The 16,929-nt window shown below is 39.0% G+C and overlaps 1 protein-coding gene across 1 annotated transcript in view; it reads left to right on the top strand.

Annotated features, from left to right (window-relative positions):
- The window catches only part of ZSWIM6 (zinc finger SWIM-type containing 6), a 111,965-nt gene that overhangs the window by 59,534 nt on the left and 35,502 nt on the right, over positions 1–16,929 (top strand). Inside the window, exons 2-4 of the mRNA XM_065739841.1 lie at positions 2,663–3,019; positions 11,754–11,902; positions 12,410–12,560. Coding sequence (XP_065595913.1) covers positions 2,663–3,019; positions 11,754–11,902; positions 12,410–12,560 — 657 coding nt within the window. The remainder of the gene's footprint in view (positions 1–2,662; positions 3,020–11,753; positions 11,903–12,409; positions 12,561–16,929) is intronic.

Genomic DNA, 16,929 nt, shown 5'->3' with positions numbered 1-16,929 from the left:
AAAGAATAAGGCTCTGTCTACCGGAGGGGAACAGCTCTCCTTGTCTGATTACAACAGCCCTATCGAGACTTCTGTGTCAAAATTTCCTGATCTGTCTTCTCTGATATATTGAAGTCTTTTCAAAGGTTATATTTACTAATGACAACTACCTTCTTTTTCTGTTTGACTATTTAAAGAAAAGGAAAACTCTGCTTTGTAATTGCCGTGTGTATTACAGCACTGCAATGAAGTTAATGCAGATCTGCTGTGTTTTGAGTGTGCCAGGGCAGCTGATATTTCTGTTTAAATTCTAGGTAAGGTGAGAAGGGTAAGTCTGGTGACTTAGCTGGTTTAGTGCTGTCACTGTTTAGATCAGGATCCATGTTTATAAATGTTGCTGCTTGTAATGTGATTTCTCAGAAAATTGCCTTGGAGCGGGAGGAGAGCAGGGAACAGAGCTTGCCTGTGCAGGAGTGAAGACTTAGAGGCTGTTCTGTTGTTAACACTGCCTGGAGATGTTCCAGGGGGGCTTCTGAATACTTTGCCATTTTTAATTTTCAGCATTTAATTAATGTATTAGTAGCTGGTTGGGCATGTTTTTTTGTTTGGTTTCATAGGAAAAGAGCGAATAAAGAATTTTATACAGAAATCAGTAGTTCATTTACATACTGAGAGTTGGAAGAAGTGAGATCAAACCCTTTCACTGTTCAAGTGTTAAGTTTTTCCTTATCTCGCAGATGATAAATTCTTTACAGGAAGCTGATGTTAAAAGAAAATTCTCCAATACAATTTCGTTGAGGCCACTGATCCAACTTTCTTATATCGGGAATTAAGCTGGCTAAGTTTCAGTGGTGTCTGTTTATGTCTGTTTTTTTTGTTGTTGTTTTTTTTTTTAATTTTATGTTCTATTTCTTAATCTTTTATTTTTTATTTTTTATCTTTTTAATATTTTATTTTATTTTATTTTATTTTATTTTATTTTATTTTATTTTATTTTATTTTTGTGGGGGAAGAGGGTTCTTTTTTTTTTTTTTTAACAGAAGCATGTCCTCAATACATAAAAACAAAAGGGAAAAGCGAAGGAGCTCATAATTTAAGGGGTAGTTCCACTCCCCTTCTCTGTGCAAGTACTGAGTGGAACTGAGAGCAATATGGGAATGCTGTGGCTTGTTCAGCCTCCTCTGCCTTCCTCTCAATGCACTTTGCAGCATGCTTACCTCGCCAGTTTCAACCCCAGCCACTCTAACTGGTAAACAATCTTGTGCAAAGTGAAGGTTTGTGTGTGTAGATGACTTTCTTTAGGCCAGAGTATCAGAGTAATGCGGGCAAATGTAATCTAAACAGTGATGCTGACTGCACAGCCTGTTCTGAAATGTACAACATAAAAAAAAATAAGAAAATTTTCTCTTTGTTTCCTGTAACTTGAAGGGTTTAAAAAAAACCACAAGAACAAACTGTTGGAAATGTGGACTATAAAGCAGAGTAAATTTTTTCCACTTCATGTTACTTTGATACTACTTTCTGTGAAGCATTTTCTTCTATTTCACAATACTAAATCACTTGAAATTTATGTGGTGTGGTTTTATATTATTTCCATTATAAATAGTTAATGCATAACACTTCTGGTGATTGTTTTAGGTTTTATATATACCGTTCAAGTTTGATACTGATCCATTACATGAAGTTTGATTGCATTTCTCTGTATCCATACCTCTGACTTAATGCTTTAGCCAGGATAAATGTCACACCTATGCAAATTGCATAAGAAACATCCAAATTCTGCTATTTAATGAGAAACTAAGAGCAAGACTTAGTTTGTTAACACAGGGCTGCGTTTGGATCTGATCTTCACAGGACAGTGTCTGAGACCTTGGTTTAGTAGGCTTTGTTGAGTGGTTGTGTCTTTACTGAAGTCAATGTCTTATAATGTAACCTAACCTTCTTACAGTATACAGAAACTGTGTTTTCTTTTGCCTTGCACTTCATCATGCTGTATGAGAAAACAGAGTTATAAAGCAGACTTCTGGGATGTTGCTTGCACATTTTGTTCAATACTACAATTCTGATTTCCTGTGCATTGATAACTGCAGCTGTTTCCATCTACAAAGAGCTATGCAACCATAGATTTTTTACTACATCACATGTGAAAATGAATTTCAGCACTGCTGTGGTAGAGGGGGAGATGAAAGCAGGTTAAGTGACTTGTATCGAAACTATGGCAGTGGAGATTAGAACCATGGTTCATGCCACTAGAGTGCACTACTTCCCTCTTGCTTATTGAGAGAATGGTTAAATCTGCTGATAGGTGCGATCTCCCTGGCATAAGGTCTGGAAAATTGCTCCCAACTTGCTGAGCTGCTGGGGATTTTGTATTGATTTGAGTGGGATGCAGCTCTGCTAGTGCAGCTGTCAGTTACTGAATAAATGCTTGACTATTGAGCTTTTGTGAACGTTGTGACGTAATGGCAAAGAGGGCTTGTAAACTCACTTCCTTTGTTTTTATTATATATGGGAAGGTGTTTATGTATGAAAGGTTCATCATATTTGTAAATAAATCCAAGTTATTTAAGATATATAATTTTTAAGAAATATGTATTTTTTTAACTTATTTGACAAATTTAGTTGACAGTGAGATTGTAGTATTTTTCTTAGTAACATAAGCTCTCTTTCTTTTTTTGCACAGGTTTCCACTTGAGTGGCACAGTGACAGAGCCTGCAATGCAATCGGAGCCAGAAACTGTTTGCAATGTAGCTATCAGCTTTGATCGTTGCAAGATTACCTCAGTGACCTGCAGCTGTGGAAACAAGGACATATTTTATTGTGCCCATGTTGTGGCACTTTCTTTATACCGGATCCGCAAGCCAGATCAGGTCAAACTGCATCTTCCCATTTCAGAGACACTCTTTCAAATGAACAGAGACCAACTACAAAAATTTGTACAGTATTTGATCACAGTGCACCATACAGAAGTTTTGCCAACTGCTCAGAAGTTAGCAGATGAAATTCTTTCTCAGAATTCAGAAATCAATCAAGTCCATGGTAAGTTCGATGCTTGTTCTTCCTTTTGCCTCATTCCTTCCTTGATTTTGAGCTTAATGGCGTTCAGAAGTATGACCTCCTGAGGTCCCTTACAACTTGAGTTCTGTGATTCGGTGATCTATACAGAAGATAATTCTGCACTTCTGAGGTGGTTGGAAAGCAAAACTTTTGAGGAGAGAGAAGAATTCGTAAGCAATGAGGTTGATCTCTTCAATGGTGTTTATACATGACCTGATCTACTTCGCAATTATATTTTCCTCCTATGAAGAATGTGATTGCTCTTCTCTGTGAACTCAAGTTGCTCAAAGAACCAAATAACCATCTATGTCTTTTTGTTACTCTATTCTTTTTAAGCTAATCTTTTGATGTTTTGATTGTGTAATTTTGTTTCAATGGCAAAGCATAAAAGCAAGTAAGTTTTACTGATCTTTTTCATACATGAAATGCTTTTGTTATCCTTTTGGAGTTTGTTTCTGTATGAAGTTGGGAAAAATGTGTTGTGTTTCCATGCCTTTTTTTTTTTTTTTTTTTTTTTTTTGTTACCATTGCAGCTGCCTATGGCATCAGCAATGGTCTCTTTTCTGTTCTTCCTGCTGCGCACAGTTTTAATGGCTACCAGTTTCTTGTAGCAAAACATTTAAGGTTTTTTAAAGGATGCTGGATGTGACTGAGGTTGCTTCTGAGGTTGCTCTTCGATGTACTCTCCTGAGCTAAAAGGAATTAGTCGTGGGCTTGAATTGACACAACTAGATTATTACAGTCTTGTGTTCCTATAAGGACAGAAACACTGAAATGTCATCCATTGTGACCATTTCCATAAGCTTGAGTGCAGTTTTGAGGGAAGAATAGGTTCATAGTTCATCAGGTTATCTAAATACATCTTCATTTGTTTGTTCATCGACAGGAACAGTTCTTGTGTGCTAGATAGTTAAGAGGGATGACTGCTGTTGGAAAGAATTTGCAATACCAGCACAGCAAAGCTACCTCAGTGTTAGAGAAAGAAAAACACACATCTGCTATACATAGTGTATGTGGAACAAAACAAATGAGTCTTTGATTACAGGGCTCATCTGCAGTCTAGCCCCTTTCCTTTGGCTCCAGTGACCCTGGCAGTCCCAAGCAGGTGGTGCTGCAAGGTGAGTTTCTGGAGTGTTCTTTTTTTGGATTTGGGGGGCTCTGGATGTGACCAGAAGGAAGGATGCTGTTATGGTTGTGGAAGAGAGTGGGAAGGTGTTTGGCAGAGCTGCCTGGTGGCAGTGAAAAGAAAGGGAAACTAAAGCAAGTGCAGGACATTAAGCAACAGAAGAAGACGCTCTGATATTATAAACTGAAGGAGTGCCTAGCATGAGAACTGATATTAGCTCAAACATAAAAGGAATTAAGAGAATACAAGGAAGAATTATGGTGTATATGTTTGTGGTGCTGAGAAGACTTAAAATAGGTCATTAGAAAAGGCAAAAGCAGGGGTGGGAAAGGAAGGACAGATGATGACTCTATTAGCTGTGCTGTGGCTATTGTAAGATGAGACACAACCAGAAGGCTGTTAGATGATGCTTAAGCTCAATCAGTTTCAAGTCTGTAACTATACAGGAAGTAGGAAGGTCCTTCAGAGGGATCAAGACAAGCTGAGTAGCTGAGCTGAGGCCTGTGGGATGAAATTCAACAAGACTAAGTGCAGGGTCCTACATTTTGGCTGCAGCAGCCTCAGGCAATGCTGCAGGCTTGGGGTAGAGAGCCTGGAAAACTGTGTGGAAGAAATGGACCTGGGGTTGAGATGAGATGAGCCAACAGTGTACCCAGGTGGCCAAGAAGGCCAAAGGCATCCTGGCTTGTTTCGGAAACTAGTGCTGCCAGCAGGAGCAGGGAAGGTGATCATCCCTCTGTACTTAGCCCTGGTAAGGCTGACACTGAGCACTGTGTTCAGTTTTGGGCCTCTCACTGCAAGGAAGACATTGAGACCCTGGAGTGTATCCACAGACGGGCAACAAAATTGTTGAGGGGTCTGGAGCATAAGTCTTATGAGGAGTGGCTGAAGGAACTGGGGTTGTTTAGTCAGCAGAAGAGGAGTCTGAGCGGTAGCCTTGTGCTCTCTATAACTAACTGAAGGGAGGTTATGGGGAGATGGGAGTCTGCCTCTTCTTCCATCTAACTAGTGTAAGACTAGAGGGAATGGCCTGGAGTGGTGATCTTATGGTCCTAACTCCACTGCTGCAGATGTTCAGTTTGTGATACAGACTGTCTTGCAGACCTCTCTTTGAAGAGTTTAACCTCACTAAACCTTTGTTTGAAGCAGGGTTATTATTGAACGCTGCTTGGAGGCACAGGTAAGTAAGAGGAAAAACTTGCTAAAGCTTGCTTATGTAGGGGGAGAGGTGGCAGAGAGACCCCCCAGAAACAGCCTTAATCAAAGGGGGGTTCGTCCTGAGTCTGTAGTTGTATAAGATGTTCTTAAATGTTGCCTGAGAGGTATTCAGGTTTCAGAGTCACTTTGTCTGAAACTTTTTTTCCCTTCATAGTGGGCGAGTTCTGTTTTTCACAGTTCAGAGATAGGCAAAGAAAAATAGCTGTCTTGAATGCTGCTGTTAAATAAGCAACATCTAGGGCTTTGAAGAGATCTGACCACAGCATTTCTCTTGATCTGCATATGAGCTGGCTTGGAAGATGGAGTAACTGCGCAGTACCTTCCTTCCACAAAAGGTGAATTGGATAATTGTTTACTCAGAATTCTGTCTTGTGCAGAATTTGATGACTTTGGCCACATTTTGGAGGGTTTTGGACACCTTTCTTGTGTAAGAAGTCACTGGGGGAAACCAGTGGAGTGGCTCACACTGACAGCACAGCTGTGAAGAAATGCATCAACCGAGCATCTAAAAAAGGATTCAAGTGGCATTGTATTCTTTCTTGTTTCCTGATTGAGCCTCACCCCAGGAGGGAATAGGGAGATAGTGTTAGTCTTAGAAGCACCTATGTGTATGGAAAGTTGGTTATCATTTTCATGCCTGCTGTAGCTTTTAGTGGGTAATTGTAGGGTAGGGCTGAACAACAGAATACAGCGTATTACCAATCTATTAGAGTTTCCTAAAAGTGAGAAAGGAAGTATTTATTATTATAGAGGCTAAATTGTATTTTAAAAAGAGAGACTCTTTTGTATGAGCCTGCTTAAAGCAAAAAAAGAGAACCAGGTAGCAGGAGGGGAATACAGGGAATAGCAGGCAGTTTTCTTTCAAGATAGGTAAATATTAAGTGCTCCAATGTTCATTATTAGAATTATTTGATGACTCAGAAATGGGAAGGAAGTAACAAAAAGCTAGTCAAAATCTCAGAAACCCAAGCAGTGGTGAATAAGTAGTCCAATGTAAGTGGAAATGAAGGTTTAATAACTGTGAAATAAAGATAATATTTTTAATGAAATTTATATTTTAAGGAAAAGTTTTTGCATATTTGCTAAACATTAAAATGGAACTACTTAAACAAAAAATAAATGAGTTTTTCTTCTGAGATGTGGAACATAAAGGGACTGAATGAAAGGGATGCATGCTAATCTAGGCTGAAAGTAAGTTTTTATCTGCCATATGCAAGCAGACTGAAACTTACTGCTATATAACATTTGTGAGACTAGAATTTTAGCAGGATATGTTAGAAATAGTCAGTGGGTATGTTGCAGCATTTTGCTGTGCAGATGGAATGGAAAAAGTTTTTGGAAGTTAAATCTTTTGAGAGAAGGGGAGTGTTACTAACTTTCCTCATTAACTTACTGTACCATATCCTGTTTGTACCTTTTCTGTTACAAGCACTTGCTGCTTTGCTGCAGTTGCTGTTTTTCTTTTATGCTGTGCTCTGCTTAACAAGTATTATATTCCATCCAAAAGTTTTGACATTAAGGACCAGATGAAGTGACTTATATTTTAACTTTGAATCATATGGGAAAATTAAAGATGTACTAGTATTCTTAAATTATTACTTTCATGATCTTCTGTTTTATATAATTATTATTTAGAATAGTTCTGAGTGTGCTAGGTTTATAAAATCAATTACTGTTCTGCTGTGAATCAGCATACAGCAAACTTGCACTCTGGTTGGGGCCATTAAGCCTTCGTGTAGTACTCAGCAAACTATACTTATTATTTGTTGTTATTTTCCATATATTCCCCTTAACACTGCCATGGGATGACAGTGACATTTAACTGATCTACTGTTCGTTTGTATACTTAAAGTCAGAAGGCTTTTACAATGTGAAGTTCAAAAAGATTCTGCATTGCTATGGGTGAGTAATTCAGTGTTGTTGGAGCTGAAGGTTAAAACATCTCAGGCCTCAAAGACTACATTCTGTTATTTTAATCATATTTCACTGCTAATTTGCTCCTGAGTATTTTGTGATGTAGGCTAATTTTAGCCTATTTTAGTCAGTGTCACTTGCTTTGCTTCTTCTCACTCTTGTTCTTGAGGTTTTCTGTGTACAACGCCAGATCTTGAATTTAGTTGCTCATTTTGCAAGCAGTTGCAATTAGAATTGCTGTGTAAATGCTCAGTGTTTAATTTTTTAGAGCTTGGAAGTTGTTTACGCTTAACATGTAGCATGTTACAACAATAGATATGAAAGGCTGCTCCTTCTGTTTCCAAATTTAATTTCAGTGTTTAGTGTCACAAACAACTGCACTTCATTATTCCTGCTTTGATTGCTAAGATTATATGAGTGTTTTAATTTTAGTAAAAGAGCATGAATATATGTCTGGCTGTATCTATACACCAACTATAAATACTGTATTTATTGTATTTAACTCTCTTTAAGTACATGACATAAAACATATTTCAAAGACTGGTCGTGACAGAAGTTAACAAAGCCTGAGGTTAGAGTGGGGAAGATTAATATGCAAGTGTCTATAAACTGACACAGTTTAATTACAGGTTTTAGTATTTAGTATAATTATATGGTGCTTTTCACTTTCATAGTTCAAATGTGAGCTAATTTATCTTCATGACATCCCTCTAAAGCACATAAGTAATATTTGTCCCCAGTTTATTAGTGGGGAGAGGGATTTGCCCTAGGTATGAAGCTGTGTTGCAGAGGTGACATTCAGACTGCCCAACTCTGGGTCTCCTTTGGTCAAAGGCTTGAGGTGCCCATCCAGGGCCATGCAGCTGCTGGAGCCATGCCACTGCCTTATGACCCCAAACCTTCAGAGCTTGGTGCTTCTTTGCCAGTTACTGTGAAGACAACATTTCACAGCATCTAAGGAAGTGCCCCTTGCAATCCTGGTGCTTGATTAAATGGTTTCTCCTCTACTAGCCGGGTCCCATGTCTTCAGAAGAGAAGCTGCAGGTTAGAAATTGTCTGTTCTTCAAGAGTGATGTATGTATGAGCAGGAGAAGAAAGGCTCAGTTAGAGATTGTTCAAGTTACTGTATATGAACACAACAATCTCAGATAGTGCCTGGTTGAGAGACATGGTGATAGTAGTCTGCGTGCCCAAAGACCAATGATGGGGACAGTGGGAGCAGAGGCTTCCCTGGCAGCATTGTCAGGATGCATACGTCAGTACAGGTTAAGGGATGACCTGCTGGAGAGGACCTCTGTGATGAAGGACCTGGGGGTCCTGGTAGACAACAGATTAGTCATTAACCAGCAGAGTGCTCTTGTGGCCAAGACCGTCAATTATATCCCGGGGTGCATTAAAAAAAATGTGGCCAGCAGGTCAAGGGAGGTGATCCTGGTGAGGCCACACTTATACTACTGTGTTTGGTTTTGGGCTCCCCTGTTCAAAAAAGACAGGAATCCAGCAGTCCAGCAAAGGGCCACAAAGATGATAAAGTGCCTGGACCATCTCCTGTATGAGAAAAGACTGAGTAATCTGTGTTTGTTTAGCCTGAAGAGAAGAAGACTGAGCAGGGATCATCTGATTCATGTTTATAAATACCTGAAGGGAGGTGGGAGGCAAATGGATGAGGCCAGGCTATTTTCAGAGGTGTTTATCAATAGGACAGGGAGTAAATTCAACATAGGACTTTCCATGTGAACATATGGAAGAACTTCTTTACGATAAGGGTAGCAGAGGACTGGAACAGGTTGCTCAGAGGGCTTGTAGAGTCTCCTTCTATGGAGGTGTTCAAGACCCAGCTGGATGCCTATTTGTGCAACCTGTTGTAGGATACCTGCTTTGTTAGGGGGGTTGGACTCAATGGTCTCTTGAGGTCTCTTCCAACCCCTATGATTCTGTGATTCTGACAGAGTCTGGGCTCACCCTATTCATGCATGCTGTCTCTATGCCATGTTAGCCTGTGGCTCCTGCTTGTGGCTGCCAGTGGTACAGAAGGGTCAGTGAACTACAGCCCAAGCTGGTACCAATTAAACATATGCTGACGTTTCATTATACATCCTGACTTCAAAAATCTCAATCATATTGATTGTAGCCTTGTCTTGAAGAAAATAGCTCGAAATCAGAAGTGACTATGGTACTGAACTAAGTACTGTCTGAAAGTTCAGTCTCTCAGTGTGACACTTTCAGCTTTTACAGTATTCTAACCCACTGGCATAAAAAATAGTGCTGGTGTAAGTGTAATTCAATGTAAGTCCCCAGGGAAAGTATATTTGGGATCCTGCTGGGAGGAAGACCTAGGTGGGATCACTGCCATGGGCCTGGGCAGCAAGTACCCTTGTTGCTGGAGAGGAGCCCTGTTGTCTAAGCATCTGCGGTAGCTGCAATGAAATGTAACCTTGCAGCACATGCTGACCGATGAGCTTTTGATAAAATGTAAACAGCTATGGAAGGAATTTTGTTTTTTTTTCCTAAATAGGGAAGCTTAGCTGAGGAATCTTTGGCTATTTTTAATACAATTCAAAAGTAGCTGTACCAAGACTGCTTAAAGATAAATCTCTGCTCCAGTAAGGGATAAATATGTTTTGTATGTAACTTCTTTTACTTAATTCATTTTCACAATTCTTTTTCTCTCCCTTTTAGAACAATGAAATATTTAAGCTATTTGCAAGGTGATACCACAAATCTGGGTCTGTGCAACAGCCACGCTGCTCATTCTCCTGTGACTTGATTTTGCTTTTTATCTCACTCTTTACAATTGAAGACTTATCAGCAAGTGTTTCATGTGGCTGACTGAACTGAAAGCTCTAAGAAACTAACACAGTAAAATGGAGCCATTGTTTTGTTGTACTGTCTTGGGCTTCATTTCTGTCTTCTGAGATACTTTTATGTTTCCTGTGGAAGGCATGGAACTTCTTTAACATCTTCAAAGATGCAGTTTCTTAGTAATCTTAAGTATATATGTATAGGGACAGCAGTGCTGCATTCCCAGTTGTAGGTTCTGAAGTTGGAGACAGTTTAGGAAGTTGCTGAGCTGGAAGATTTTTTTTACACTCTCAGCAGCTAGTAGACAAGACATCCCTCTGACCTTTTAAAGCTTTCAGTTGTGTTTTCATTGAATAAAGATCCTACCATTCACTGCAACTGCTGGAAAGCGTCACCTACATGGCACAGCTGCAAAAGTGAAATGAAGGCTTAAATCAATAGAATCAATGTTTAATTCCTGTTCATCTAAAAAGCTGTAGATGGCTTTATGTTTTGAGTTCTCTGGACTGTTTGAAAGTGAGCTTCTACAAATCTGACCATGTAATTTTCCTTTCCTCCACCGTTCTTCATTTAATACTGGCTATAGAGGTAGCATAGGATGTGATTTAAAGGTGGTAGACTGTGTAATGTGGTTGAGTTTCTAAGATCTTAAAAAGATGTAGAAATTCCACAGTAGTGACAAGCTCAACATGAAAGTGTCAAGTTAATTTGAATCTTGTGTTCTTGCTTAAAATGATTTACATCTGTTATAGTGATACACTACCTTGTCTGTCTAGATAACCGCATTTCAATTTTCTTAGTTTTAATACCTTTTAAAAAATACCCAGTGGAAGTATGGGCTTATTCAGAAATATGTAGATTTCTAGAAGGTGCAGGGACTTGTTTTAGTTAATTCTTCAGCCTTCAGAAAAGCCACCAGTGGAAAATCACTTAACTATAATTATTTGTGTTAGAACAACCTTTGGCCAAAGTGCATCCTAATGTAAATCACAGTCATTACAGTTTGCAGTAGTAATTCACTCTGAATTCACTCTGTGCTGATAACACTGCCTACATAAAAAAGCTCATTCAGAAGCACGACCTGTAAGATATTCTTATTCTGTAAATGCTTTCAGTGCTTTAAGACTTAGAATTTGTTTGGGGATTTTTTTACTCTTTGTTTAGCTTTGTAGAGTCATCACAGCTCAGAGACAGTGAGGTGATTATTCTTCTCATGTTCATCAGTAGCAGTGCTCACTAGTAGTCACTTAAACCTGAGCAAGATTGTAGAATATACAGGAATTACACAGGTGTTTTGGGGAGAGTAGTTTTAACAGCACAGTTGTAGAAGTGCTACGAAAAATGTAATTTTCTTTGTAAAAGCATTCTAGTATACCTACTGAGATTGGAGGAAAAACTTCATCTTTATTTTAACATTTTATAATAAAATAATTATTGTATAAATAGCATGGTGTAAGGTATCATTTCTTTCCCACTAAGTGCTTAAGACTATTCAGGAGATATTTTAAAATCTATTTTAAAGAACGCTTAGATTGAAGCCAGGACATCTAAAACAGGAAAAAACAAATCCATAAACCTTTGCAATACTTCTCTCCTTTGGACTCGTGAACCTTTCATCTTTATCTACAACATAACTTCTTTTCTTGCTGTTTGCAGGTGCTCCTGACCCAACAGCAGGTGCTAGCATAGATGATGAAAACTGCTGGCATTTGGATGAGGAACAGGTCCAAGAACAAGTTAAACTCTTCCTCTCCCAGGGTGGATACCATGGATCAGGGAAGCAGCTCAATTTGCTTTTTGCAAAGGTGTGTTTTAAAATTTCTTTCTCTCTTCTCATCCCTCTAGCCAGTCTGTACTTGTTAATGTCTTACTCCAAGTTCTGCTCTTCTAAATATAAAGTCTTGAGAATGTGATGACAAATCAGTAATCAGCTGTTGAACATGGACGCAAATCTCATGTGTCTCAAAATCAAATTAAGGATATGAAGTAGCATTTCAACCTTTTGCATCTTTGTTGTTCTCTTCTTTCCCTACCCTAAAATGTTGGAGAAACCTGTAGAAATGATAGTTTTGCAGCAAGTTGCATAATACATGGGTAGATACTCATGAAAGAAGTGTTTGTAGAATTGCCTAGGGACACTGAAATCAAAATAATTGTTAAAAATGGGAAAGAAGATTATTGTTTTCACTTAACAGTGTCACTTCATATATATTGTATTTCTTATTTAACAGAGGTGGAATGTTTAACAGTGAAATGCTGTCTGTACTGTGGTGTTTTTTTTCCAAGTTTATATTAAAAGGCTCATTTCCTAGGTGCGAGAGATGCTTAAGATGAGAGATTCAAATGGAGCTCGCATGTTGACGTTGATAACGGAGCAGTTCATGGCTGACCCTCGTTTGGCACTTTGGAGACAACAAGGAACTACCATGACTGACAAGTATAGGCAGCTCTGGGATGAACTGGGTAAATGCACAGACTTCAAAATCATATAGGTGTTCATATGTACAATGAAGAAACAATTATGTGTTTGGGGGTGGAAGGAAGCTATTGTGGTACTAGGTAAAACAAGTCAGTTTTTTGCAGCTTTGCTTGTTCGGGTAGGGTTGGGTGAAATTGAATTTCTGATCTACTGCAAGAGACAATATAGTTGAAAGAAAGTAGGCATGGTATGAAATAAATATGATTGCAACAGGTAGTGTGTAACTTGAGGATCTAAAGAAATAAACCAAGAAGTAAAAATGTATACAACTGAGGGTAGGTATGTAAACCAATAATGATGATCTGGATAGGTTAAGGAAGAGGACATTTCAAAAGTAGAGAGAAATAGAAGGCAAAAAGAGAATATTCCTTAAGAGTGTGAGAAGACTGCAATGAAGGAAAGAACTCCATTATGTAGCTGGGAAGGATCACATAACTGAGGGCTGAAACAATTAACACTGATCTACAGGAAAGGTCAGATGTGACCAGATACGTGACTTATACAGCAGAGGGAGGAATGCAGGCTGATCCAGGCAAGGAATACTTAAAGTAGTAACGTCTAAAGGGACTTAGTCTAAATAGTTCTGGAAACTTGCTGATGCAGTTTTGAACTTTTTCTAACTGCTTCAGAAGTTCTCAATGTATAAGAATTTGTGGTAGGGAATGAAAACTAGAAACAGCTTGAGGGTAAATGTTACCAATATTTTAAAGTAAGGTGAGCCAATGAGAAAAAAAAGCAAAAAAACCCACAACAACAAAACTAACAACAACAACAAAAAACCAAACAACTACAAAAAAAAAAAACAAACCTAAGTGACTGGCAGCATTGTTTTCATTGAATGTAAGGTGGTGTGTAATGAGTGTTATGTAAAAGATAACAGTGATAAATGATCTGGATTTTTTTTAATAATAGGAAATCTGATTTCTTTATCTAAGAGATAATTCACGGAATGTGTGAGTGAAAGGATTAATATGGTAGATCTTAGCTGTAGTAAGGTTTTGGTTGCTGTCTTGAAGGCTTTCTGAAAGCAAATTAAGGGTGCACAGTCTATATGAAATTTCATAGTGGTTTATGGAAACTGTGGTAGTTACCAGTCTTTCACTGAATGTGGAAATACACTTCAAGTCTAGACTTCGAGGAGCCATCTTGAGATGTATTCTTACCAATATAGCTACTTCTGACTTACATGACAGGAAAGGTGCACATATATATGTAAAGGTGCATATATATATGTAACTTACAAACAATGCCCCATGAGACTATATGTAAGCACTGTGGAGCCAAAACTCATAATGGTATTGATATGTTTAAAGTGTGCAAAACAAGCCTAAATGAAGTTAATTCAAAGTAAGAAATAATTCCTTCTTTTAGAAGAGAAAAGTCAACAACAAATCTTAAGTTTTCCTTCTTGTAAAGGTTAAAAATGACCATGATTGATTTCATGTTGTCTAGTGGGGCTGAGACTAGATGAAATGTTAGTATAAATTACATTCACTCTAAATGAAGCATTAGGCTAATAAAGCCTGGCTTGCCTAGCTGAGATTATAGACTTCTGTGGTGAGAAACCTTATTATCAAAGCAGGTAAAGTTTTACTGGAGAGAGTGTTACTATAACACTCGAGTTGGAGACCTGTGACTAGCAGTATTCCCCAAGGGGCTGGTGCTGGGTTCAGTCTTGTTCAATATCTTCATTGATGACCTTGATGATAGTGTCCACCCTCAGCAGGTATGCTGATGATACAAAGCCAGGAGGAGTGGCTGTCACGCCTGAAGGCTGTGCTGCCATTCAGCAAGAGCTAGACAGGCAGGGGAGCTGGGAAGTAAGAAACCAGATGAGGTTTAACAAAAACAAGTGTAGAGACTGGCACCTGGGAAAGAATAATTGCATGCATCAGTACAGGCTGGAACATGACATGCTGGAGAGGAGCTCTGTGGAGAAGGACCAGGGTGTCCTGGTGGACAACAGGCTGGCCATGAGCCAGCAGTGAGCCCTTGTGGCCAAGAAGGCCAATGGGATCCCAGGGTGTGTTAGAAGAAGCATGGCCAGCAGGTCAAGGGAGGTGATCCTCCCCTTCTACTCTGCCCTGGTGAGGCTTCACCTGGAGTGCTGTGTCTGGGCTCCCCAGTACAAAAAAGACAGGGTTCCAGCAGACGAGTGAAGGGCCACAAAGATGATAAAGGGCTTGGAACATCTACCCTATGAGGAAAGGCTGGATGACCTGGGTCTGTTCAGACTTGAGGAAAGAAGACTCAGAGGTGATATTATTAAAGTTTATAAATATCTTAAACGTGAGAGTCCAAGGGACATGGCCAACCTCTTTCCAGTGGTGTGTGGGGACATGACAAGGGAAAATGGCCAAAAACTTGAGCATAGGAAGTTCCAGACCAATATGCAAAGGAACTTCTTCACAGTGAGTGTGATGGCACTGGAAGAGGTTGCCGAGGGAGGTTGTGGATTCTCCTTCTCTGGAGATATTCAAGACCCACCGGGATGCCTACCTGTGCAGCCTGCTGTAGGGAACTACTTTGCAGGGGGGTTGGACTCAATGATCTCTAGAGGTTCCTTCCAACCCCTACAATTCTGTGAATCTGTGATTCTCGGGTAACTGCTTTACCTTAAATATAACAATCATTGGATGCCATTTTTGTGACACATTGGGAATAGTGCCTTTTGCCAACATGTGCTTAGCTGGACATAAACGTAGCAAAAATTGTATCCCATCATACTGGAGAGTCTCGTGCTTCATTGCATTTGTGGATTGAGCTGGTAGGCAGGGAAAAATGAAAGTGAATTCTCCCTCTGTTACCTGTAGCATTTTTAATAAAAGATTTTGTTAGATTTTCTTAGCAGCTCCCCTTCCTGTTTATTCAGTTTCATATTGTCTTCATCTTCTTTACAACACCTATCTGAAGGTGGAGGAAGCGGAATCTCTCTGCTTGCAGCATCAAATAAGTAATATTTTATATTAATTGAATGGATTGGTTTACCTCTATTTGATCAGTATTGCACTTGCCGCTCCCAGAAAACCACCACAACCTTCAGCTTCACCACTACTTCACTTGCTATATTTGTAATCTGAGGTAGGCTCTGCTGTTTCAGTCCTGCACTGCTCTGCCTGCTTTGATAGTATCAAAGTATTTTGATCATATGAGAGATTTTCAGTAACCAGTATTTTATCATGTCAGGTGTGTAGTTGGCTAAGACAGAACAAAGCTTGGTTCTTTTACTTCCAGTTTGTTTTCACATTGCTAAATACTCCAGGTCATCTCCACTTTGGCAGAATCCCTTCCACTGGTGGTGCTGGGCAAGTTCCATGGAAGTTGCTTGTAACTGGATGAATCTCTCCAACTGGACTCCTACCTTGTGTAAAAAGTACAAGCTGCTCCCATGTTTTTGTTAAGATCTTACCTTGGGTTTTATTACAGTTAGACACATCCCCTTTTCCAGATGAAATATTCATCACTTAAAAAAAATGTAAAACACAAAAAAACAACTACAACAAACAAACAAAATTGGTTTTATGACGAACTGGAATTACACTAGCAAACTACAGAAGAATAAACAGGATATCCCTGGAGACTGACACTCAGTTCTGGTAGTGGCAGAGAGAACTTGGCTATCAACATATTCTAAAATAATGTTTGTTTCCTGTCTTGTTCACATCTTCTAGGCTGCCAGGGAACTGAAATAACAATTAAAGGGGTGAGATAGGCCTTTACATACTTCACTTACTGTATTTTCTGTTCAAAGTACTCTGAGAGTGGTAAATATGTATGGCTTTTATAAAAGAAATAAAGTTATTTATGATCTCACTTATTTCACAGGTGAGTAGCAATTTAGCATAGTAGTTATGGAAGATAATAGGACATGTAAAATATGTAAATATAGACTCTGCTTAATAAAGGCTTGCTTGCTTGCCCTGTTATGCTGTCTGCGAACCACTAGGCATATGGCCACTTTGTTAGTTCCATCTTGGCATAAGTTTTTAAGCGTACTTAAATAACTCAGCTTTATTCTCTGACTGTGTCACTTGAGCCTTTCATTAGAACTTAACTGATGCTTCCTGCTTGTCATTGAGCACTGGCAAGGGTACTGGAAGGACACACAAGTCCCTGATCAGAGTTTCTACTGGAGTTTATGGTAAATTGCATTGACTTCAGTAGAAGTCAGATTGGGCTTGAGTGTTCAGAGGTGCTGATTTAAATAACTGATTAAAAATAAATACTTCACCTCTAAGTGGGAGCTTGGTAATATTCTAATATAAAGTCCTAATTCAGTAAGCAATTTATCATTCAGAGGCCTCCAGTTAACTAACTAGTTGTTCATAAGCCTTTTTTGTTTTTTTAAAGCCT

The sequence above is a fragment of the Cyrtonyx montezumae genome, unplaced genomic scaffold (assembly GCF_038088225.1).
Source record: "Cyrtonyx montezumae isolate F1298 unplaced genomic scaffold, pur_monq_1.0 scaffold_25, whole genome shotgun sequence".
Taxonomy (NCBI): Eukaryota; Metazoa; Chordata; class Aves; order Galliformes; family Odontophoridae; genus Cyrtonyx; species Cyrtonyx montezumae.
This window is presented reverse-complemented; position numbering and strand designations above follow the sequence as displayed.